Source organism: Clinocottus analis, unplaced genomic scaffold (assembly GCF_023055335.1).
Source record: "Clinocottus analis isolate CAN_PGR_092001 unplaced genomic scaffold, fCliAna1.0.p SCAF_7, whole genome shotgun sequence".
Classification (NCBI taxonomy): domain Eukaryota; kingdom Metazoa; phylum Chordata; class Actinopteri; order Perciformes; family Cottidae; genus Clinocottus; species Clinocottus analis.
Window position 1 is genome coordinate 15,625,507 of NW_027176229.1, and position 24,484 is coordinate 15,649,990.

At 43.0% G+C, this 24,484-nt stretch overlaps 2 protein-coding genes across 2 annotated transcripts; both read right to left on the reverse strand.

The window, feature by feature from the left end:
* Positions 1 to 201: 201 nt before the first annotated feature.
* On the reverse strand, positions 202 to 7,307 carry erap2 (endoplasmic reticulum aminopeptidase 2). The gene is made up of 21 exons (XM_068604673.1): positions 7,181 to 7,307; positions 6,076 to 6,433; positions 5,802 to 5,988; positions 5,543 to 5,712; positions 5,294 to 5,432; positions 5,075 to 5,209; positions 4,860 to 4,980; positions 4,610 to 4,764; positions 4,419 to 4,532; positions 4,184 to 4,315; positions 3,755 to 3,886; positions 3,146 to 3,214; positions 2,853 to 3,028; positions 2,676 to 2,755; positions 2,396 to 2,579; positions 2,129 to 2,285; positions 1,847 to 2,031; positions 1,570 to 1,731; positions 1,225 to 1,365; positions 979 to 1,060; positions 202 to 544 (listed from the first exon to the last, which is right to left on the reverse strand). Exons 2-21 carry the CDS (start codon positions 6,243 to 6,245, stop codon positions 398 to 400), a joined length of 2,838 nt encoding a protein of 945 aa, XP_068460774.1. The 5' UTR covers positions 6,246 to 6,433; positions 7,181 to 7,307; the 3' UTR covers positions 202 to 397.
* A 2,443-nt stretch (positions 7,308 to 9,750) lies between these two features.
* Positions 9,751 to 18,150, reverse strand: rgmb (repulsive guidance molecule BMP co-receptor b). The gene is made up of 3 exons (XM_068604377.1): positions 17,611 to 18,150; positions 13,341 to 13,900; positions 9,751 to 11,939 (listed from the first exon to the last, which is right to left on the reverse strand). The coding sequence occupies exons 1-3, from the start codon at positions 17,726 to 17,728 to the stop codon at positions 11,181 to 11,183; spliced, it is 1,437 nt and encodes a 478-aa protein (XP_068460478.1). The 5' UTR covers positions 17,729 to 18,150; the 3' UTR covers positions 9,751 to 11,180.
* Positions 18,151 to 24,484: the final 6,334 nt, after the last annotated feature.

Sequence of the window (24,484 nt, forward strand, 5' to 3'; positions counted from 1 at the left end):
ACCCATGATTCATTGCCTGGAGCTCAGCCCTAAACGTTAACCCAGTCTATCCATAACCGAGAGTCGTAGCCCCTAAATAAATAGTTAATATGATGAATACCAAGTAGATAAACAAACAAAGACACACTGGTTGTATTCCCTACAGGGATATGTTTCAGCAACACACACAAAGATGCCAGGAGGTACAATGAACACGTTTATTGTCTACCTGGTAAATAGACTACCAAGCATGTTGTCTCTCTCTTAATCTGGGACTTACAAATAAGCCCCTCGCTAATTTACAAAAAGCACTATTAATATACAAAACTGTCATCTCTTCAGTGATATCAAACACATTACAATAAGCAAATAAAAACAAGTACATCAGTTAACCACCAGCTATCTTTCTGCCTTTTTTTTACTGCAATTGTTTGTTCAGCCAGCTTCTCAGGGTCTCGAGGTTCCTCTGAAACCAGCGGACATTTTTCTGCACGTTGTCCAGGGCAACCTGAGCCGCTCTCAGCTGAGACGACTGATCTTTGATGGACTCAAAGAACAGCTGCACCTGGGGATCAAACACACAGCCTCCATTTACTGAAACGCAAACAAGCACACACTGAGATGTACGACCCAAAAAGTTGAATTCCTCATTCAGTTAAAACCACAATTATCTTTGCATCAAAGTGGGCACAAATATTAATGCTTAAGGTTTTAGATATTTCTTTTCACAGTATCACACTATTTTACAACAGAAGACAAATGAAAATCCTTTTTTTTGAGAGTGCCTCTGTAGCTGAGTTACAGTACATGACTCATTACCCCTCTCTCTCCCCCCACTTTCATGTTCTATCGCTACACTGTGAAATTCAGGACAAAAATCAAGATGTCATCACTTATTAGCATAATTATCACTTATATTACTGATTTTGCCAATCCTAATACCAATACTGATAATACTTGTAGAATATAGATAATTTCCAGATATAAGAGGGCCTTTACTTCGGTGAGTTCCTCTGGAGATGAAAACTGGCCTGTTGTGCCTATGAGGATGTTTCTAATGCAAAAGGAGCCCAACTGGAACCTGTGGAGCAGAAAGACAACAGAAAGGACACTCACAGGTTTATATCTCTTTCTCCATATCTGTTATTTGGAGCCTCTTCAAGACATTTTTTAAGGGAAATTTCATAGCATCACATATTTTGACTTTTATTGCCGTTCATGATGGTCTCATTATGTTGCACTAACTTTTGAACCAGCGTGTCCCAGTTCTTTTTGACAAAGTTCCAGGCGAGGCGATATCCCGACGGGTTCCTGGCCACCATCAGGATGAGAGAGGACAGGTCCTGGGATCGAATCACCTTCCCTTCAAGACCCAACTCCAGCAGTCTGGATAACAGGAGCACACAATGTAATCTGCTCTAGTAGCGCCCCATCGTCTGCCATCACTTGAAGAGCCACCACTGAAAGATGTTTAGCATATCTGTAACTAGACACAGAATAAATATTGGATAGCTGTTGGCTGTAGTACCCCATGTTTGCCACACGGTGACAGCATTAACTGTGTGAAAATATATGGGGGAGATGATTTACCTGTGTAGTTTGTTTGTGTCTCTGCTACAGGTCAAGGCAAACAGGATTTTGCTTTTTTGTGCTGCAGAGAGAGAGATGTTGTATGCGTGTAGGAGTAAAACCCAGCCATGGTCATCCCTTGCTCCAACTGAAAACACTGTCTCTGCCACGTCAGTTGGCAAGCTACGGTAAACACAAGCAGAGATGCACATTAGAGATGTGATAAAACATCTTTTACGGTCTGGCCTCGCACAGGGTATAGCTTCTGCTTGTTGGATTATAATTTAGACAGACATACTTAAGTGTACCGTTGGACTGAAGCCAGTCTTTGAAGCTCTGATTTGCCCGCTCCAGACAGGGAGGGTCCTCTAGGTGGCAAGCCAGTGACAGGACCTTTGACCTGAGCCGTCGCTCGGACACAGAGCCCCCGTCGTCCCACGTCTGCCGGTCAATGATTGTGCGGAAAAATCGCAGGATGTATATCTTCACACAGAGAAAGGGCATTTCACATTAAATTGTGTACTGTGTGTACTGACATTTTCATAAACATCATACTTTGATTGTACTATTATCTTCTTACCCCCAGGTTGCTTATTACATCAAATTCATCCCTTTTCTCAATCATATGGTAAAAAGCCTCCAGATAGCCGAGTCCTTGGAGAAGAGGCACAGTGTGCGTCTCCATTTTTAGGTAACCAATTAGGTCTAAGCCTTTATTGAGAGGCAGATGACCTGCCCTTTAGAGACATACAAAGAATATTTAGAGGTATAGTTTCAGGTGGAATAATTAAGGCAGTTTTTTGTCTCACAAAAACACACACACACACACACACACATAGATGCTTACGTGATCAATTGAAAGGCGTTGTGTATTAAGTGAGTCCTGTCTTTGTAGCTGAGAGCGGTGTGGTTTTCTCTCAGTAGTTTTGTCATTTCGTCCCAACCTCCATCCTCATAATGAACCACATAATAGCCTGTCATGTCAGTGTTTACCTTTACCCAGCTGACCTCCTCTCCTATATGTATACTGTCTAAATGAGACATAAATAGCAAAAAAAAATACAATAAAAAGGCAAAAATGGAGATGTGCATGAATTATATTTTACATATTCTTTCTTCCTTGTTACCTGTGGGTGTTGTCATGAGGTGTCTGTGGGTGGTGCTGGAAGCATCTGTCTTGTATGTCAGGGGGATGTGCCAAAGGAAACTATACATGAAAAACAGGGTATTATTTTACTTTTAAATTAAACTCAAGAGTTACTTTATATTAAAGTGTGTAGCTGCGAGTGCATGTGCACGCTCACCCCTGTTGCAAAGTGTACCAGAGACGGTCAGAAGGCAGCACTGTCCTCAGGAACCTGTCCTGTCTCAGTAGCAGATGGGGCCCTTTCCTAGTTACAGTTACCAGAGGAATACCTTTCTGCAGAATCCAAGTGTTCATCATGGCTGTCAGGTCCATGTGCTCCCCTGCAAACAGGTACTGGAGGAGACAACAACACGTCACACAGCCAGTAAATGATTGTGTACACTGTGTAAAATAGATGAGAGTACCCCAATAAAGAGATGTCAGTAAGTGGATGTTTGTATGTTTACTCACTGCATTCTTGGAGGCCTGGCGGCTGCTGTAACAATGTTTTCCTGAGATGAAGTCCTCCTCAGAGCATGTCTGGAAAACAACACTATATTTGTGAAAATTCCATTTACCTTACTGCTTTCCATAGTACATTATAATTTGTTAAAATTTGAATGCAGTCTTTCTACTTTCAAGGGAGTTGTACAATTCCCTTTCAATTCACTTCTGTATATGCAGTACAATTAACTTTGGGAGACTTTTAACTTGGTAATCCATCACAGTAGACACCACGTCCGTTTTAATATTTGTCAATGTTTTAGTTATCAATGCATTTAGAATCACTCACAATGGCATAATTAGGCAAATAGTGCATGCTATTTGAATAATTACCTCCTTTATGCAACTTTCTAGTCTCAGAAAACCGATTTATGCGCCATAATTAAATTAATGTCTGTCTGGAAGCAGGGTGAACAAATAAAACCCACTAAAACACTACAGCATTATAAAATGTTAAGCAGACATGTTAAATATACTTAGCTTCTAATATAGTAACTCAACTTCCGAAAATATGTATTAATTGACTGATTGATGAACAATCATAAATTCTACAATCAATGTAATTTGTGTTAGTACATTGGCGAGGCTGTCCCACAGGTCCTGGTTGTGTGCATTTTTGTAGCTGTATTTGCGGAGGTATCGTAAGATCCCCCTCTGGAACACATCATCTGTCAGAAAGTGTCGCAGCATGTGGAGGACACATGCTCCCTGGTGGGAAAGAGAGAACAGCGTTCTTAATCAAAGTCAAGACAGGGGATGCTGTACGTTGGCCTCAAAGCAATTTGAATGTTGTGACTCATAAATGTTACAATAATGCAGTCAAAAGTTTAATGGAAGTGTATTCAATTACTGTCCATTCAGAAGAGAGTAACACAAACTGTGTTTGTTTTATTATCCCTTATTTTGTAGACCTATATTTCTACAGATAGTATACGCATTATGAATAATTTAGCAAACCCTCTTTGTGACTGCAGGCACAACACATGTATGAGACTGAAAGCATACTTTGTCATAGGAGACTGTGTCAAACATCTGCTTGATCTGAGTCGGGTTCTCTGCTGGGCTGGATATTGGCCGAGAAGAGTTCAATGAATCATGACCAACTGCTGAAAAACAGGTGTCCAGAAGATACTCTTCCTACAAGGTTGTGCACAGAACAGGATCGTGGCTTACTACACTGATTATGACTTCACCGCTGTTAATCATGTAAGTGGCTTCTCACATTAAACTAAGCACATACCACTTTGAGGTCAGGGTAGGTGGCCTCCACTGAGATGTACTCCATGTATCTGGCAAAGCCTTCATTCAGCCAGATATCGTTCCACCACTCCATGGTCACCAAGTTACCGAACCACTACAGGCAAGATCATTAAGAATATGAGCATCTAAACAGCATGTGGTTAGAGTGCAGACACAGTGTCACACTCTCACCTGATGGGCGAGCTCATGTCCGATCACCATGGTGACCCAGAGTTTGTCAGAAATGGAGGACGTGAGGGGATCAAAGAGAAGGCTGGTCTCCCTGTAGGTGGTCAGACCCCAGTTCTCCATCGCACCAGACCCGAAGTCTGGGATGGCTATCAGATCTGGGAGAGGGAAAACATAGGTCAGTGGACAGAAGGTGAAAGGGGAAAGAGGGAGATCTGAAAAAGTAGTGACAGGAAAACTAAACAAATGCTACCTTGTTTGGGTAGAGGATAGCGGATGTTGAAATATTCCTCGTAGAAGTCGAGCATTTTAACAGCAACCTCCAGGGCATAGCGGGTTTGCAGCCACGTCTCAGGGGAGGCATAGATGGACACCTACATACACAAAAGTTTATTAAAAGCCCCATAGAAAGAAACTTTCTTGGCAAGAAAGAAGAAATATATTTTAACATTGTTAGTGAGAACACACCTGCACCCCAGAAGAAGTTGTTGCTGTGACCGATTTGAAGTCACAGATGACAAAAGCTACGAGGTAAGTGCTCATCTTTACACTTGCATCAAACTGGTCCTCATGCAGACCTTTGTTTACTTCAAGTGTCTTGACCTAAAATACACAAACGAGTCAGTGTCGCCATTTCTTGAGCACATGTGAAACATGTATGATGGCTCGCATCCACGCAGCACTCACTATAGGCATGTTGGACAGAGAAATGTACTCGGGACTCCTCCTGATCCGTACGGAGAAGTTAGCTTTGAAGTTTGGCTCATCAAAACAAGGGAATGCCATCCGAGCACTTGTTGGCTCAAAGTGAGTTGAAGCTAAGGTTCTGAAAAGACACAGAGAGGCATATAGACAATAGTCTGTTGCACTGAAGTTGGAACCCTCTCTACGTGTAAGATCTTTTCCCAAGCTTGATGTAAAACAATCTGATCTTACCTGCTCTCCCCTGTGCTGGTTTTGTAGGTGCTCCTATAGAAGCCATAGAAGCCTTCTGCCAATTCTGCCCCAAACTCAATATGCAGAAAGTACTTTTGCCCGCTGCTGAGCACCCTGGGAGAGAAAATGCCAATCTGCTCATGGGAAGGGTTATAAAGAACTGGAAGAACCTAGAACAAGAGGAGATTGAAAGGGGTTGGGTCATTTGTAGGTAACGATGACAAAGGTTTGATGATAACTGCGCTGCATTCACAATTACCTGATCAGACAGATGAGCGAGGTTCTGGTCTAGTATGGAGGCCTTGGAGATCCACAGACCCTTGCTGTGTAACACAACCCAGTTTGTGTTGTTCTGGACATCAATCTGGATCTGCACTGAGCCAGTGAAACTGAGACTTGTGAGGTTTGGGTGCATGAGGAGGTGGTAGTGAAGAGGAATGATGTACCTGAGATAAAGAAACAATTTTCTTTTATAATTGATTAGTCAATTTTCTTGTAATTTCAAGGATGTGGTTGTTGAGAGGCGAGCGTACCTTGGCAGGCGAAGGCGGCTCCAAGGGAAGGACAGATTACCAGAACCCAAAGGAGACTGTTCTCCTGCGGGGGGAGTAGGGCGAATTGCCTGTTGTGGACTCTGGCTGGGCTGCGACCCAACCAGAGACATGTGCAATAGAGATAGCACTAATAGCCTCACCCAGACCATTGTAGAGGGAATGTCCTTCAACTATGATGAAGAAAAAAAACAGTAACCGTGTGACAGGCTGACAGCTATATGAACCTGAACTTGGTCACATCCCAAACATGAGGAACAATGAAGGACCACCCAATGTGAGTGTGGAAGGCCGGTCGGATGATTTGTCCAGATAATGGACGAATCGATGTCTCTTAAACCTGAAAGAGATGATTAAGAACACACAGTCTCTTAGTAAACCGTACATACCACTGTGGTTTCTATTTTCTGACATGTCTTACTTGTTTTTATGGTTTCAAAGGTTGCTGTCTTTACTCTACAACTTGGATACGCTTTTACTCCCACTGTTATGCTATTTACACTTCTAAATAATTAACCAGCCACACATATATCACGTAGCAAACCTGCTTCTACTAGTCAAAGGTGTTCATGTTCACAAGGGGACAGCTTTGGACCTTGTAACACACACTCAGTAGTCAGCTAATTCGGGCACACCGAGTTGTGTGTGAGTCTGACTCTAACCACAACACACCATGTCCAACATGTGACCAACGAACCACAGGGGACACAGCTATAACTGAGGCGACAACAGCTGCAGCAACATGCCGACAGTTCAAAGCAGGCAGCGGAAATTATGACAATGAAAACGAAATTGCAGATTGTGGAAGATTGTTAAGAAGTTACATTTAACGCAATGCTCATCTTGCATCTGCTTTAGAAGTCATAGATCAACAGAAATGAATGAGCAACGGTCAAAACGCTTTACCTCCTTCAGAGTCACTTTGTCATCTTTTCCTCGTGTTCCTGCTGTTAAGTTTCGCTTTCTCTTACAGGCTATAAGCTCTCGCCCACTGCTGACAAAATCACCCCGTGCGTGTGTGCGTGCGCTTGTGTAAGTGCACTATAGAGGAGTGTCATAGGGTGTGTTGTTACGATCGGTTTCTTACCTCAGGCATCGAACAGCTAGAAGCAGGTGTGTCTCCAATTGTTCAGAACTGTCTCTCTACCGTCCACATTACGTTCCTGTTGTCTATGTCTCGCTCTCTTTCTCTCCCTGTGTGTGTGTGTGTGTGTGTGTGTGTGCGAGTGTGTGTGTGTGTGTGTGTGTGTGTGTGTGTGTGTGTGTGTGTGTAGGTGTGCGTGTGTGTGTGTGTGCATTGTTAGTTATTGCGACATGTCAATCCCCCATCATGCAATGCCCCTGGCAAAGCCAACCGCCATGCCCTCATTACACACATTTCACGAACAGACACACACGCACACACAAATCAGTCAGTGAAGCTACTACAACTAACAGACATGGCTGAACCCCACAGGGCTCTATTATACCTCCCTATCATCTATCTATGGACAGGTAAGACCATTCGATTTCTAAATAGTAACTTTGGTGAATATTTTGGGTGAAAAAAGTACACATCACTGTTTGATGAAAATCATGAATATCCAAAATATTGACTTCTCAGACTCAATTTATTATTATTTCTTTTTTTTTTAAAGTATGGCCACTGTTTTTGAGTTTAATCAGTGGCAGTCGGAAGTAAAGTCAATTTTATTATTACAGCTCAACATCACATATTGCCTTAAAGAGTTTTGAAACATTACACTTGCTATACATTTTTGTATAATCAATGGTGGCAGCAATATAGGGCTTAATATAGTAATGAGATTTAATCACAATCAAAAGGACTGTTTTTTAAAGATTGCAACACAAAAACAAACAATTATTAGTATTATTATAGTTGTTTCTGGCAATAATGTGAACGCATGACACATTTGTTTATAAACTGTTACACACCAGTAACATGGTATTAATTTGATGTCCATGTTTGAAGTTATATTATTCTTATAAGCTAAAACAGAAAACGGATCATTTTTGCCTCATTGTGTGTCAATCATTGCATTATTGTTTTCAAACCAGTGCCTCACCTTCTGTAAGTTAGCTACAAACCGAGAGCTGTCTGCAGCCAAATATCCTCTCATGTTGTCCTCCACCATCTTTTAGGAGGGGTAGAAGGTAACGTGCTGGCCTCTTTGGCCCCTCCTGTCCACCTGTCAGGGGAGAGACTGGGCTGGACCCTGCTGGTCTGTATGGTGAGTGACTTCAGGAGAGGGCACCTCGAGGTCAGCTGGAGGTCACCATCAGAGGGCCAAATGTCCAGCTCTCCATACAGCTTCGCTTTAGACAGGAAGCATCGTGGCAACAGCGCTGTGGCGATCATCACGGTGGCAACCAGGGACTGGCCATCATACAGTTGCTCTGTGAGTCACAGGCGACACCCAAAGGTCACCAGAAGACACCAAACCACCTCATCAGGTCAAACTATAGCTAATCATGAATGTAGTTCCTGACATCTCCTCCCAAATAAACTTTAGATTTTACAATTTTAAACCTTTTTTTTTTAAATTTCAGATCGAGAAGACACTATCTGCTATGAATATGAAGCGACAGAAGGTACATTTTCACTGTTGGCAAACAATTTCTTTCCTGATTCATAAAGATGTTGTACCTGATGTTGGTGTGGTTTGTGCGGTTTGATCTCCAGATGTTGATGTGTGGACAAACACAGTGGTTCTCCTGGTTATGAGGCTGCTTCTCATGAAGGGCTTCGTCTTCAACACATTGTTGACCACTTACGCTGTCATTAAGTGGTAAGAAAATTACTCTGCATATTATCTCACTCATGGACCATCAGTGAGATATTAACTAGGTTCTCACTCACCTTCAAAGTGTTATTGTTGTCTTACAGTTTGGAAATGGGTTTAAAATATGTAATTGTTCTGAACAATGTATATATTTCAGATGGTTGGATGTCATGGGCTGCTGATGCACCGTGTGACCTTGAAAAGAAAACTTACCCACAGGGGGGAACTCTTTCCTGCAGTGAGGATCTCCACATTGGAAGAAGTTGAGCATAGTCTTCCCATACGGTTGGAGTCATGATTATGGTTTTACTATGAGGTCTGGGTTGGAATCTTAAGGATTAAATGGGAAAATACCCTCTGTCAGGATCACAGGAGTAACAGTTCTCACTTCTCACATGCTTCAAATCTTTTGCCGTTTTCTCATTGACATGCAGGTGTTGCCGACTGTGGCAGTTGAAAACCGATTGTCTATGAGGCCAAGCCTGGTATCTGATTGAAACCTAACCTCAGACAGATGGGTTAGTGCACATGCTCTTCAGCGTGCGTGTGTGTGTGTGTGTGTGTGTGTGTGTGTGTGTGTGTGTGTGTGTGTGTGTGTGTGTGTGTGTGTGTGTGTAATCGTCTTTAATCCTGAATTCCCTCTCTAAAAGAATTAAGGGGAAAAACTTGAGTCAAGTTATGAACATCATTTTAAATTTCTGATGTAGTTACGGTTAACTGTGTGGTATTAGAAAACATTAAGTAAGATTTGTTTTGACTTTATTTTAAATAAAACACTTGCACACAGTTTTCTCCTCAATTTTTTTTAGCGCCTTGAATAACACACTGACATAGCAACAGATCACCACTATGTGGCAGTACAATCACATCTGACTTTTTCTTTTTTTTTTATTATTATCCAACAGCAAGAATATGGAGCTTAACTTCCTCTACAGGACACTACGTTCATAAATAAGTTAAGTATTTCAACATTGACCAGTCACTCTTCACCAAACTGGCACTCACACATGATGTAAGAGATCACATTGCCAAAAACTGAGATGAAGCTGATTATGGTCAACCAAATAGGGCATAATTATACAGAATGTCGCAGGTTGAAAAGGCTCATCGTCCCACAGAACACTGCTAAAGCACACATATCTCAGCAGACGGTGTGGTAAAGTTCGATTTGCAGTGTTTTGTCTTCACTCCAGTATCTTACAAGTATACCAGTAAGGAGCAGCTCATCAATTATGGTCGTAAAAGAGTAAAACAGTCTACAGTAGCAACTTTAAAACAAATAGAGAGTGTGAAGAGGATAAGGGTGCTGGTTTGGTGGTGAGTTTTGATCTCCTTTGTACATACAAAACCATACGTCTTTGGCTCAAATTAACACAACAAATAATACGGAGAGCAACATACATGAACCGGTCATATCACAGCCTCTTGGCAGAAAGGTGGGAATCTCTCTGACATGATTTTCAGAGGAAATAAAAAACACATCCACGTATGTCACAAACTGGTAAAAAAAAAAAAAAAAAAACACATACACTTTCATACCACATGAACATATTTGAAATCAGGACTGAGGCAAACTAACAAATTCTTACGGCAACAAAATAGTACTGATGGCATTCGCTGTGACAATATATATAAAACATTCAAAAGAGAACACTTCACATTAACTGACTTAAAAATGAGACGCTGAGTTGAATCAGCAACCAGAAGATTTTAACAAAAATGGCAACTCCTTGTATTCCAGAGACTTTTCCAACGAAAGGTTAAAAAATCAAATAATTGATGGTCTCCTAAACTTGAGCCATTAGAGATTTTGGTGGAGGACAGTTAGTGAGAGGAAGAAACACTGATGTGGATTTTTTTTTTTTTTAAATATTAAAGAAATAAAGTGCTTCTGTTAAAACAAACATCCTCTGTCTGAGGTATTAAAGAGAAATCACATCAAATGGCACAAAACCCCCCAAAAAAACTCTACGGCATTACACTGAAGACAAGCTATTTACAGTTTGAAGTGTTTTTCCACACACTCCATTCACCCTCACAGGTACAGTTGTGTCATTGTCATGTGTCTTATCTAACGATGAAGACAGATTGCGGAAGCCATTATCACAACTCTCGTGTTATTCCCCAGAGGGCTGATTCTTCCAGGTAAGACGCAGTTGGTGTTGGTGCTAGTATCTCTTGTGCCAAACACACTAGTTTCCAGTAGCGGTCCAACCTGCTGTTTCCTCTCCACTTGAGAGAGGAAACGGAGCTAGGCATCAGTGCTCAACAAAACACACATACACAAGCCTTCCACGCCAACACTTACATTGATCCCACGCTCAGAGCACACAGCAAGAGCAGAGCCAGCCGCTTGATAAGCGGAGAATCCGAGTGTGCGATGGCAGTGGCAGAGCCGCGGGGGTAGATCCTCCATCTATCCCTGTGTGGGTGGAGGCTCTCCATATCCTTCTGGGCGCTGTATGCCGCCACTGTGAAGTTAGCATCCCCGGTGGTAAGGAGATCAAACACACAGGAGTGGAAGTAAATGTCCTGCACATCCAGCTGCTCCCTGCAGAGTTCCTTCGCCCCCTCCACACTGAAAACCTGCGTGGCACCATAGGGGGATGCTTGTGTCTGTGAGGAATAGCTGGGCCGACGCAGCTGCTGAAGCTGCAGGCCGAGCGCAGGAGGGGAGAGGGGCAGGGGAAGATGCCCCGCCTGGTCGATGCGCTCTCCTCCGGGACAGCCGTTCAGGCAGAGCTGCAGGTCCTGGGTGGCATCGTAGGCCTGTGAAAGCTCTTCTGGGATCCGCACCGCAAGGGTCAGGTAGTGGCCCAGCTGGCGAACAATCACAGTGACACCAATGTAGCCAGCGTGCAGCTCCACGTGGCGCCCCGGGCTGCGCTCAGAAATCCACAGAGCCCGAACCTTCCCAGTTGCACCTTCAACGCCAGCAGAAAGGTGGATGGGGTCTCCGCTGCTCACGGTTCCATCATCAAAGGCAGCAGGGAGGTTGTCTGTGACGGCCTGGTAGACCCTCTGCTCTGTACAACCGTCATAGGGCTTGAAGATGATGGTGATCTATAGAGGGGGAGAGGAAGTAGCATCAGGTAAGGTAGGGACAATGCCAAGTCATTAGGTGACAAACAACTTTCTTCAAGGAGATGAGTAGAGGAGCTAAAACAATTAGTCCATTAGTTAATTGAATGAAAAAGTATTTGGAAAAAATTTCCGCTCGTTAATCAACTAATCTGCTACTACTTTGCAAAATCAATTTATCGTTTAGACTGATGTCCCTATTGAGTATTTTTTGGTTGGAGACATTTTCAAAACATGTAATCAATTGATTGAAAATAAACAGATTCATAGAGAAAGAAAATGGTTGCAGGCCAAGAAAAAAGGTAAAATGTCTTTATCACACACCCTTTCAAATATGGACATTTACCCGTAACACAGGTTATTGACTCTCATTACACTACATTTGAAAAATGACTAATTACTTTTTAACAAGTAGTCATTTGACACAGCTATGCAAACATGCTCACACACATACACACACACAGTGGTAAGTGCAGGCGGCGGTGGATACAGGGTGTGGTGTGAGCATTACGGTTAGTACTCGCATCATAGTTCCGGTGAAAGGCTGCTTTGTTCACATGACAGCTGTGAGGAATGAGGCCTGGCAGGCCATTAAGCCGGGAAAGCTGTTAATGTGTGTGTGTGTTTGTGTGCGTGTGTGTCCCTAATAATCATGACTAATAACTTGCCCCACCTCTGACACAAGGTCAAACCTTCAGCTCCACAGTGTAGCAACCCTACTATTTGCTTTATGTGCGCATTTCTGTCAACTGACACATGACTAAGTGTATGCATGGGTGTGTATGTGTTTTAATAATTAAAGCTATCGACTAAGCTAGAGAAGGCAGATCATCGGGGGAAACATCAACATTGCTTCTTTACCGCCACAAAGATCATTGTGTGTGGCTCGCCATCCATTTGGTGGTGCGAGTGTCTTTTTGAGTGTATGCGTGTGCCTTATTGTCATAAAGGGATAAGGACCCTTAGTACACATAGTCCTTTAAGCAGAGTGTAATGAGTGTCACTTACGAGACACACAGACATACACACACAAGTAAACAGTGGGTCCTTTCACACATATCATTCCATGTTATTAGAGGTCAGGCTATATGCAGCCATTAATCAAGTTAGGTTTCCAACACTGCTTCAGTCACAAGAGATAGTCGCAAGAATGGTACCAACACACCTGTGAGAGGCACGGAGGCAGAAAGAGAGAGAAAAATACAGGGAGAGCGAGCATGTTTTCATAGCCTCACAATAATAAGATGTCTCATGCTCAGGCATATAAAAGCAACTTAGAGGTCATTAAAGACACACACACACGCAAGCTGCTCTCACTTAAGAAACTCTTTCAGCCTTAACACTAGCAGCTTAGAAGCCCAAAAAAAGGTTCACTCTTCTCACCTTATTTGTTGCTGTGGCACTGGAGCCAGTTACCACGGGAACATTCGTGACTTGTACTGACAGATAGTCATTATCGATGAGGGGCCACGCACCCTCGACCTTGCAAGTCTGGAAGCTGTCTTTAAACGTCCTCAGGTGTGGGTCCCCGAACAGCCCGCAGAACAAGTAGACCGGCCGAGAGTGTGCGTGGTCGTGGCCGTGGCCTTGAGCATGGGAGTGTGTGTGCCCATGTGCGTGGGAGTGTGTATGTGCGTGCTGGGTGCGACTGTGGTAGTTGCAGGGCTCATGTTGGACCTCGGGGTGCGTGGAGGACGTGGGCCCATCTCTGGAGCAATTCCTCTGGCTCATGAGGTCCGAGATGCCCAGCACAGCCGAGTGGAAGACCAGATTCCCCCGGCAGGACTTGGCTGTCCTCTGGGTGCAGGCAGAGTACGCACGTAAAGCCTTACAAAACTCTGTGTGAAAGCCATCCACAGCCGGCGTCAGGTGGGAGGTCAGGGAGACGAAGTCGGTTGTGCACTTCTGGATACGGCACTGAGGGGTCGCCACCTGGCACTGACCTGGTGAGGACAGACAGCAAAAATATTGTAAGCAAAGTGATATCATCACAGAAACAGTCCTAGTGATAGGGCAACCGTTAAATCCACCCTAAAGATCATCACACGTCTGATAGTGTGAGTATTTACTATGAGAGCTGGATTTAACTAGAAATGCCAACTTTGAACTTAACGACACAATGCTACTTGTTACAATCCAACCTAATAAAATTGGAAAAAGAGCCGTCTGCTAGTTTAAAGTCTTGATGAATCAGTACTGCCGCTCCGAGAGTGCAATAAACCTGAAGTGTAATAAACCAAAGAGCAGCCAGAGAAAAGAGATAAAGATTTTTTTTTTCCACAAGAATTGAGATAATACTTCTTATACAGCCAGAGAGCACATAACACAAACAGTGTAAAGAGAGAGCAAGAGAGTACAAGGTGTGCTATGTACACAAACACACTGCCATGACTTTGTGAAGCTTATAATGTTTCCTTTTGTTGAGACGGTCAGAAATATGTTGACTGAATTATGTGCTTATTTTCTTGAGTGTTTCATTTGTAGTTCTGTAGAGCTTCAGCAGAAAAAATACTCAATCAGAATTATACCTTTATTATATATAACTTTTAGCTTTCTGCGAATGTAATTGTTGTTTACAGCTATGTGCACCAGAGCGGGCTAAAGTCAGAAGACAGATTATTCTGTATACACATTAGGAAGAAATTTCTTGGACCAAAATTGTCCCTGATGTTGTATCTGTTGCAATATTTCTGAATTTACAAGGGTCAACCCCTCCTTTTATATCATAGATCATTGGAGAGAGGGAGTTAGAGCAAGAGAGAGATTAGAGACCAGACCTAATGCATCAGTCACAGTGTGCTCCTATTAGATTAGACCAGAGAGAAGCTCTGCAGTGTATGGGCAGCTCCACATGCACTCACTCACACTCACATGCACTCACTCACACTCACACACACAAATAAATGTCTTAGAAAGAACGCTGTTTGTGCTTCCGTTAACGCACGCAGTCAGTGATCTTCAGATGTATGATTTCCTCATGGCCGAGCAAAATCAGAGAGTGCATGGTATGTACTGAAATCAACGGATTCCATTAATGTCACACAATCACTTCACAACCGCTAACACGTCAACACACACAAGCAAACAGGACATTTCAGCTCTTCTTTGTCGATTGATTTGACTTTGGGGCTTGACGGAGTCGGGCGCCACCATTTGGGGGCAGTAGTGCTCTAAGCTTGGAAATGAAGGTGCAGGTACGGACCCCCACTTACACCACGCTTCAGAATCTCTCTCCTGTCTGTTAAATACTGACACCAGCCCACAGACACACACAAGCTAAGGCTGCCGTCTATGCCCACCACCACTGTAGACGGTCTGAGCACTGAGGACACATTGTGTATTTGACTGGCGCACCAACAGCCTCCTTCTTCCCTTCCTATCTGCCCCGCAGTACCTAAATACCGCTCCCAATCTAATCAGAGTGGGTTTATTCTCTGTCGAAGGGGTATCCGAATCATGAGCTGCTCTAAAAACACACAAAAGCTCTCATTCACTGACATTTTCCCAGCATGGTGACGTAGCAGAGAAGAGAGTTGACCCTGTAACTGGAGAACTCGGGTTCAAACCGCTGACTTATATAAAGGTTAAAACCTCTCTGATGACAAGCTTCTGCTGAAGTTTCACACCAGATGACCCTGCACTTTTGCCTCCCTGTGAATGTGTCACGTAAAAAGCAGGAAGGAATTTGAATATAAATTATATAAAAGCATAATTAGCATAAATATTTTTGCTCATCATGGCTTCCCTTTTGTGAAGATGTCGATAAATTCCGAATTGACTGGAAAATATAGTGCGAATAGAGAATAAAGAACTCCTCATGTGAAGAGCTGAGACATGAGAGCCGTTCAACACATCCCGAGCCTGGTTTATTTCATCCCCTGGGGTGAGTATCTAATATAGACACAATAAAACAGCCAGCGATGCCCACAGCACTCCTTCCATGTCCTACCACAATATTAACCTCTTTTTCACTCCATCCCCCTCTCCCAGGTCTTTTCTGTTCTTGTATCTCAAGCCTCATCTGTTGTCAGATGTTTTATTTCCTTCCATCAGCAATATTCTGGCATATTGTAGCAGCATTATATTCTGTTTTCGCCCTAAGCCCTCACTCTCCAAAGGCACGCTCTCCACTACCAGACAGAGGTCAAAAGATCCACCGGCCCAATCTCTCAGGCTCATTTTAGCGATTCTTTGTCTCCCGATCCGGCAGCCTCTCTGATCTCCAGAGATCAAAAAAGAATCCACTGGGATCATCTCTCAACAGAGGGAATGGTTTGTGAAGTGCTTATTGATCACCTTGTTGTGTGTGCTCTCCCCCACACACCCACACAGCTCAAATCACACAAACAGCCCTCCACGCTTTGAGATACAAAGCTTTACAAGAGCTCACTACACTTGTTCGGGCTCTAGTGCAAACAATAGTCAACAACTTAGACACTTCTGCCTCGCTTTCGAAACAGACACATGGAGCTGACAGCTGGAGTGAAAATGAAATAAATGCTTTGAAATGTACAAGTGATAACAAATTAAACAACAGACTGAATAATACACATTCTTTCTAGGTGACGCATGTGTAGCAGTAGGTGCCAAGAGGGTCTTTAATGTGAAGTGGGTCTCTCTGTTCCCACTAGGCTGCGTGCTGAGGCGGTTTTGTCCCGCTGCCTGAGCTGTGTTAAACTAATTACTTGAGGTGTGACTGCTCAACAGACGGCCGCCTTAACAGCCGACCCCCTGCACACACAGCAATACAGACTTGACAGCCTCCAAAAAAAAGCTGTTTGCCAGAATAAGGACATTATACTGCTTTTTGCACCATATGAAAAATGCATCTGTGATTACTTTAAAACCAAAAAACAGTGTGGTAAGCAAGTAGTCAGTGGCCTCAGTAGTCACGGAGAAGGAGTCATTAGTGTCAGTAATCCTACAGCCTTTTGTATACTTATTTGTTTTCTTCTTCTGTCCACCATGTGGCTTATATTGTGCTGAGTGAGTGTATACTTATTAGACAAACAACCACAAAATTCAAACACAAAATCTACACATTGTTGTTCAGAAAGGTATCTTATTCTTCCTTGTGTAACGTAAATCACTTTGCTACTCCTACAATGCATGTTATCAATTTGCATCATGCAACTGAACATAAAATAAATTTCACAATGGTTTACAACACAGTAGGTACAGCACTGATCCTAACTTTTTATGGTCAGATTTACACTAGGTTGATTCAATATTGCTCTGAGTGAAGCTGTAATCTCTTATATGTGGACATTAGGAGAGATTCGCCTTCTCTTCCCCTCCTCCATGAGCCATTAGGGGCAGACAGGAGAATGACGGCCCAGGAGAGAGGAGGAGAAACTCGATCCGTGCCCAGGCTGCTGCACTACCGCTGGAAAGAGAGCCATTGTGAGGCAGCACTGGGCCCAACACAAGGATCGGCCATGAAATGAACACAAACGCTGGCTAATAACCAAAAAAGTAACAGATCTCTGATCACTTCTGAATACAACAGATTAATAACTACATGTCACTGTGGTTGTCGTCTGAGCAGCGCACAGTCATTTGTGCAAAAAAAGTGCGTAAAATTACAGATAAGACTGCCTATCGTGACGGAGAGACACACTAGTTGTTGCAGTGTTGAAGTGGAGTTAGTTACCGATGTGAGCACCGCAGCAGAGAGCGATGATCAGCAGCAGCAGCGGCCGGAAGCGGCGCACCAGAGACGGGGAGGCGAGGCGCTCAGCCCCGCGGCAACAGCATCCGGCTCTCCCCATCCCCGTCCATGCAGGGCCAGGAGGGGAGAGTGGACAGACCTCCAAAGGGCGAGGACGGGTGGTGTCGAGGCCTTTTTACTTCTTCTTCTTCTTCTTCTTCTTCTTCCTCTTCTTCCTCACTCTTCTCTCCTTCCTTTCCACATCGGGTGCGTTGGGGCATTAAAACACAGCTGCTCCGCGGAATGCAGGGCGGAGGGGGTCGAGAGGCAAAGAGAGGACGAAAACAAAGTACAAGTAGAAGTCACTCCGACGACACTTTTACTTTTCCCCCGGACTAATACACGCACCACGTGATTACAGTGCACTCGCTCCGCGGTCGGACTTTCGCCTTGATTGTGATCACTCTGTGTCCTCTCTCGTCGCGAACACGCACAATCACATCTCTCTCTTCTTCACCATGCAGACCGGGGTTTCTCCTCCACTCCTCCCCTTTCACTTTCTCCTCTTCCTCCTCCTCCTCTGGCCCTCCAACAAATCAATAGAGAATCAACCAAACCCTGCTGGCGGAAAACCCGCCTTCCACTAGAGAGAGAAAGAGAGAGAGAGAGAGAGAAAGAAAGAAAGAAAGAAAGAAAGAGAGAGAGGTCTACAAAATAAAGAAGAGGCCTGAGATAAAAGTTGTAAAAGGTTGGTAAGATGCCAATAAATCAATGTGTATACCGAAGAGAATAATGGCTTGTAATGGGTAATGTAGTGCTGCCAAGATTGTTTTAATGGCAGATCAACACAACCCTCGTAAGATATCACAATAGGCCCAAAGTGTCTTCTTCTTCTTCTTCTTCTTCTTCTTCTTCTTCTTCTTCTTCTTCTTCTTCTTCTTCTTCTTCTTCTTCTTCTTGCTACACTTGCAATTAATACTACTACTAACAGTTGCAACAAAAGGAAACACATATAGTTACCTGAGAAAGCTGCAAAAGGGTTTGCATGGGGGGTCATTGACCAGATGAGCCACAAATACTTTGTGGAAAATATATGTTATCATAATGTTGTTATTATACACTGCAGAGATCTAACTCGTGTTTATTACTTGTTCTCTGATTTGGGATGAAAGCTTGTAGGACTTAAAACTCACACTTTTACAAGAGCTATATTTAACATTCGGAGCACTAATGAACAGCAAAGTATTCTCTCAGTAAAGATATAATGGAGTAATGTCGACCAGAGCAGAGAAGGAATTTGCTCTCCCTCTGTGTGTGTTGCTATCCAGGCTTCTCCTTGCTTTGTTGACATAGCGCTGGCCGTGCATGCTTCTTAGTGCATAGCGGTGCACGTGAGCGTGCCCCAATGGCTCCATCGCGACCGCCGCTATGCATTGCTGGCTTCTAGCAATTACAGCTGACAACGCTGTTCCCACCTTCGGGTTTCCCTTCAGGTGAACAGTGTTAGCTCTGTCAACCCTTTCGGCACATTTTGCACTGTTCGCTGTTAGCTTGCTGGCCGTCACCATGTTGAGAGCAGTTGAGAGTCAATTGAAAAGCTTCTGACCCCAGATCTTGCACCTTTCACATAATTGCAAATAATTACGTTACGGTTGAAAGGACCAGCCTTCCCTCTCTGGATTTCTTGCTTATCTGCTTACATTAGTGGCAAAAAACACACAATAGAGAAAAAATAAACATGATCTTAAGGGATCACCTTTGTGACACGAAGCAGTACAGGCAGAAATAACAACACCCGCACATCAAAGTGTAACAGCTGTAAACCTGTACAGCGGAAAGAACTAAACTAGTGAGCAGTAATACGCCCAGGGGATAACGACAAGACACTACAAATACAGTATACGCGCAACAGCCTAAACTTTTGCAATCACTATTGTTCCCTTCACCCAGCCATAACTCATAACACATCACACCACACCCACTTTCTGGAGGCTGTTGAAATGCGTTTTCATGGTTTTTATTGCAACGATTTTAAACGTGATCCAAACGCCCTTTATTAACTTGAGGTTATGGAATTAGACAGCCTTCAAATTTAGCGTCAAGGCATCTACAATAGATCATTTTTAGTTTGCATATCTACAGTGTGTTGTTCCTTTAATGCTCAGTTTGTTTTATGTGAGTGTACCAGGGTGCAGAGCTGTAATTCTGTGCCACTCTGGCCTAACTTGTTTGCATGTGTACAGTATGTTCATGAGTGAATGAATGTGTGTGAGTGTGCATGCGTGTGTGTGCGTGTGTGTGTCTCCATAACAGTGGCTGCTATGTACAAACAGAGCTGCTCTGTGGCTGATGTTTTATGTGCCATGTGTCATAGCCGGTTAGTTTCACTCTCACATGACTCAACTACCGTACACTCACATCACTGCTGGACATAAGTTTTGGTCATATCCTTCCTCACTGATTGTATCAGTACAATAAAAATGCACACAGTCACTATAAAGCTCATGAGGATTTGACAGTAAGTGTGGCCAGAGAAGATGATGCGTGCAACTCATGCAGGCTCTGATATTAGAGATATTAGATTATCTTGACTTCCTGTTTGTGTCCGAAGCTTCTGATTCACCAATGAGCAATTATGTGCGTGTCCGAGAGTCAGTAAATCGTGTCAGACGTTGTAGTGTATACACGCGTACAGTGTGTATAGTTTGTAAGTAGTCCTGGAGGAGATAAACAAACGGACAGGTGAACGTTTTAATGGAAGTTTTAAGTTAAGTATTTTCATTTAAAGCTTCTACTCCACCACATTCTGGAGGCATTTTCTACTTAACTTTGATATCTTTCACCAAATCTAGACTAAATTAAACACCTATTGGACCAACATGTGAAACAGTGTTTTCCACCACCTTCAATATCAAATATGGAAATATCTCTCAAAAGAATGGTGTTTATCTATTCATAAAACATGTGGAGAATTTATGCTAGGGAGTATTGAAGGTGTTCTTGTGTCTCATGGTGTCCCAACACCTTTCTAAAACATTGTAGGCCCGTCCCTCCAATACAATTTGCCAACCAGATGTGCATCAAATATTGGGTGAGAAACTAATCAAGCAACGTTTCCCCCACCACGCCTCTGCAGGATGACTCACATTGGTTTCATTTATGCTAACACTCTGAACACAGATTGGTTCATTCAATTACACAAGTGCATATGGTGCTATTCATCATGACTAATTTCATATTTTATCACAATCGCACGTCCGCCCACATAGACACGCACAAACCTTGATAACACATGACCCAATTTATGTTTTTAATTCTATATTTCATACTAATTCATTTAATCAATTACACCACAGCTGAGATCTGGAAACAGGCCCGGCTCCACACACACACACACACACACACACACACACACACACACACACACACACACACACACACACACACACACACACACACACACACACCTCTACAGAGCTGCCTATCACACATGCATTCACATACTGCGCCTCAGGCACAAAGACTGTCTGTCTCTGAACGTCCAGCTTGTCTTCACCTCCACACCTCTGCCTCCCGTCTCCACTTCTGCCTCTCTCCACCTTCCCCCTCATCCCAACTCCAAACAGCTCCTCATTCAACAAATGGCTCTCACGACTCCATACGCACCTGCAGATGCATGTATGACTGTGTATGAGTGTGTGTGAGTGTTGAGAGTTTGCATTGTTGCAAATAACTCAATAGGCTGTGCTTATGGGAAAGGTGAGATGTTGCAATACTTATCTGTCACACACACAGGAAGCGGTGGAAGAAATACAAAATCTGTAGTACTACTGCAGTCATACAACAGTGTTAAAATACTCTGGTACATGTTATAGTCCTCCATCCCAATCATCCGCAAATAAAAGTAAATAAGTATTTCAAGTAATGAGTTTAGTAGAATGGCCTATTTAGTGTTATTTATAGATTATCTATATTGATGTATTCATTTGTTAACAAAACATGTCACCTAGCTTTACTTCAAATTAATTTCTTAAAAGAAATGATTAATGAGGTATTAAACAATTAAACTGAACTGCAGAACTGGATTCATGACAAATAAAAGAGAACAAATTAATTTGCATCAAAAACTGGCTACATCTTTCTTACAGCATTGGGAAAAAAAGTCAATTACAATTTCCACGGGAATTTCATTTTTCATGAGAACTCTAAAATGAATTGGGAAAGTAACTAACTATGAAGCAACGGAAATGGAAAATATACAGTATTTGAGTACTTCCTTGTTCACAGTGCCAGGCACCACAGTACACACACACACACACACACACACACACACACACACACACACACACACACACACACACACACACACACACTCCAACCCTGCCTCACAGGTAAGCGGTCCTGCAGGTGTGTGTGTGTAGGTGTGTGCGCGTGTGTGAAAGTGTGTGTGTGTGTGTGTGTGTGTGTGTGTCTGTGTGTGTGTGTATATGTGTGTTTGTATTCTTGATGTGATACGATAACATAAAAGATAAAATCCAGGTATCAAAGCCTCTGGTAATGCTAGTGGAAACCCAAAACCATAATAGCTGTTTCACTCCCTTGCCAAACTCATGTTGTGTTTCACTTGAGTTGAGCCTTATCAGACCTCCCTGTTACAAAGACAAGAAACTAAGGCTGCTTTCAGGTGTGTCTTTGCAAAAAGTGCCAGCGTGGGACATTTCAGGGTCAGTTTTTCTTTTGAAATGCTGAAGAGAACAGTAGCGTCATCAGAGGGCTCAGATCAGTGAAGTGAGAGGATTCCAGAGAGGGAGATTATCACATTGATCCTTCTCTCCTTACACTCTTAGCCCTGGTCTCTTTGGCCAGCCCGCTGATGTGCATTGATTGACTGGTGCTGACGTACAGCCAAAATACTATCATGTCACGGCAGTTAAAAATAGAAAGAGAGGAGAAAAAACAGAACTCACCATGATCATGTGGCTTTCTGTTCTGGTTCTCTAAAAGTCTCCTTTTGCTTTTCTCTCGCTTCTTCCTCCTCTTGTTACCACTGTAAATACAGGACATTAGTGGAAAGTAACTACTGTTCATGTGTTTACGCCACTACTGTACTTAAGTACAATTTTAAAGTACTTGTACATTGTTTCTTTATACTTACTCTACTAGGAAAATATGTACTTTCGTCTCCACCACATTTATTTGACACAATAATCAATGGTTATGTCACAGATTAGATCATGTAACTTAGCAATATACACTCACAAGTTCATTAAGGCTAAGTAAGACTTAAAGAGAGTAGAGTATTTTTACATGTTGCAGTATTATTATGTTTACTTGAGAAGAGGATATGAATGTCAGGGGCACTTTCTTGTTCCAGCTGGGCATAGTATCGTTCCTTGAGTTAAACATATGAACTATTGGTCACAAAGGATGTAAAAAGTCAGGTGTGAAATATTAGCGATAAACAAACCTGACCCATTTGACTAATTAGTACAATATTTTTCTACCATCTCTTCACCGTCTTTATCTTTACCCTCTTTCTATCTCTCCCTCTTCAATTCCCTCATCCATCATTTCATCCTTTTTGTAAAAACATCTGAAGCCCACACAGCTGCATTGGACAGCGCGGTGACAACGAAGCCTCTGTTTTCTGTGGGCAAACACACACACACACACACAGAGCAGTAAGAAGGAAGCAGCTGAAGGATGTAATAGGGCAGATGAGGATCATGGGTTTGCAGTTTGGTTTGGGTCGGGGTGAATGTTTGGCAGCTGTGAGACAAAGACACACTATTAAAGCTGCTCCATTCTAGCCTCCAGCTGGCTCCGCTGTGAAACTTGTTTAATCAATTACTTTGCCAGCTAACATCGAGTTGAATAAGGAGAGGCCTTGTGATTCTATCAACGCGCCTTTTAGGATAAGAGGCGTCTTTTGGTCGACACGTGAGTGCATGAATTTGAAAAATTGGGACATTTGTAAGTCTGTGATTCTGATCACCTGATAATTGTTTGATGCTGTTTTCTGTGCTTTCTGTACTTGATAACATTACACACAAACACAATCACACACACACACACACACACACACACACACACACACACACACACACACACACACACACACAAACACACACAAGTTACTTTGTGAATGAGCTTTCAACACACAAACACATGTACACATACACTGAAGCTTCACAGATATATTTGAGTCTTGTCGCTACAGATGGTCAGTGGCAACTCCTGCTGGGTGATCCACATCCTTCAGTTTTAAACACAACCCCCTTAACACACACACACACGCACGCACACACACACACACACACACACACACACACACACACACACACACACACACACACAAAAAGGCATGGACATCTATAAATCATTCACTCTCCGGAGCCATATGCTCATACCTGTCTGTGATGAGGAAGCCCGAAAATTGGTGAGCCTTTCACATTCCAGCAGCTCGCAACCTGACAGGAGAGAGAGAGAATAAGAGTGTTGCCAGTTTTTTTGCGACACCAACTTCTACAATTCAGCTCAATTCATGGACTTAAGGTCGATTCAATGTTTTATGTATTGATGAATTTTTGTTACACCAACTTCTTCAACTCAACTTTTTTTTGTGATATTTTGAGTTCGGCTTTTTTGATGCACAAATTGAAAATGTGTTCAAAACAGGTGGAAATTCACCTATAGAGAGTTGGAGAGAAAGAGTGTAAGACAGAGAGAGACAGAGAGAGACAGAGAGAGACAGAGAGAGAGAGAGAGAGAGAGAGAGAGAGAGAGAGACAGAGAGAGAGAGAGTAGGCTTACCACTGTTCTCTCTCCTACATCCAGCTGTGAGTGCCTCCCTCTCTTCTCCTCCCCCTCTCTTCCC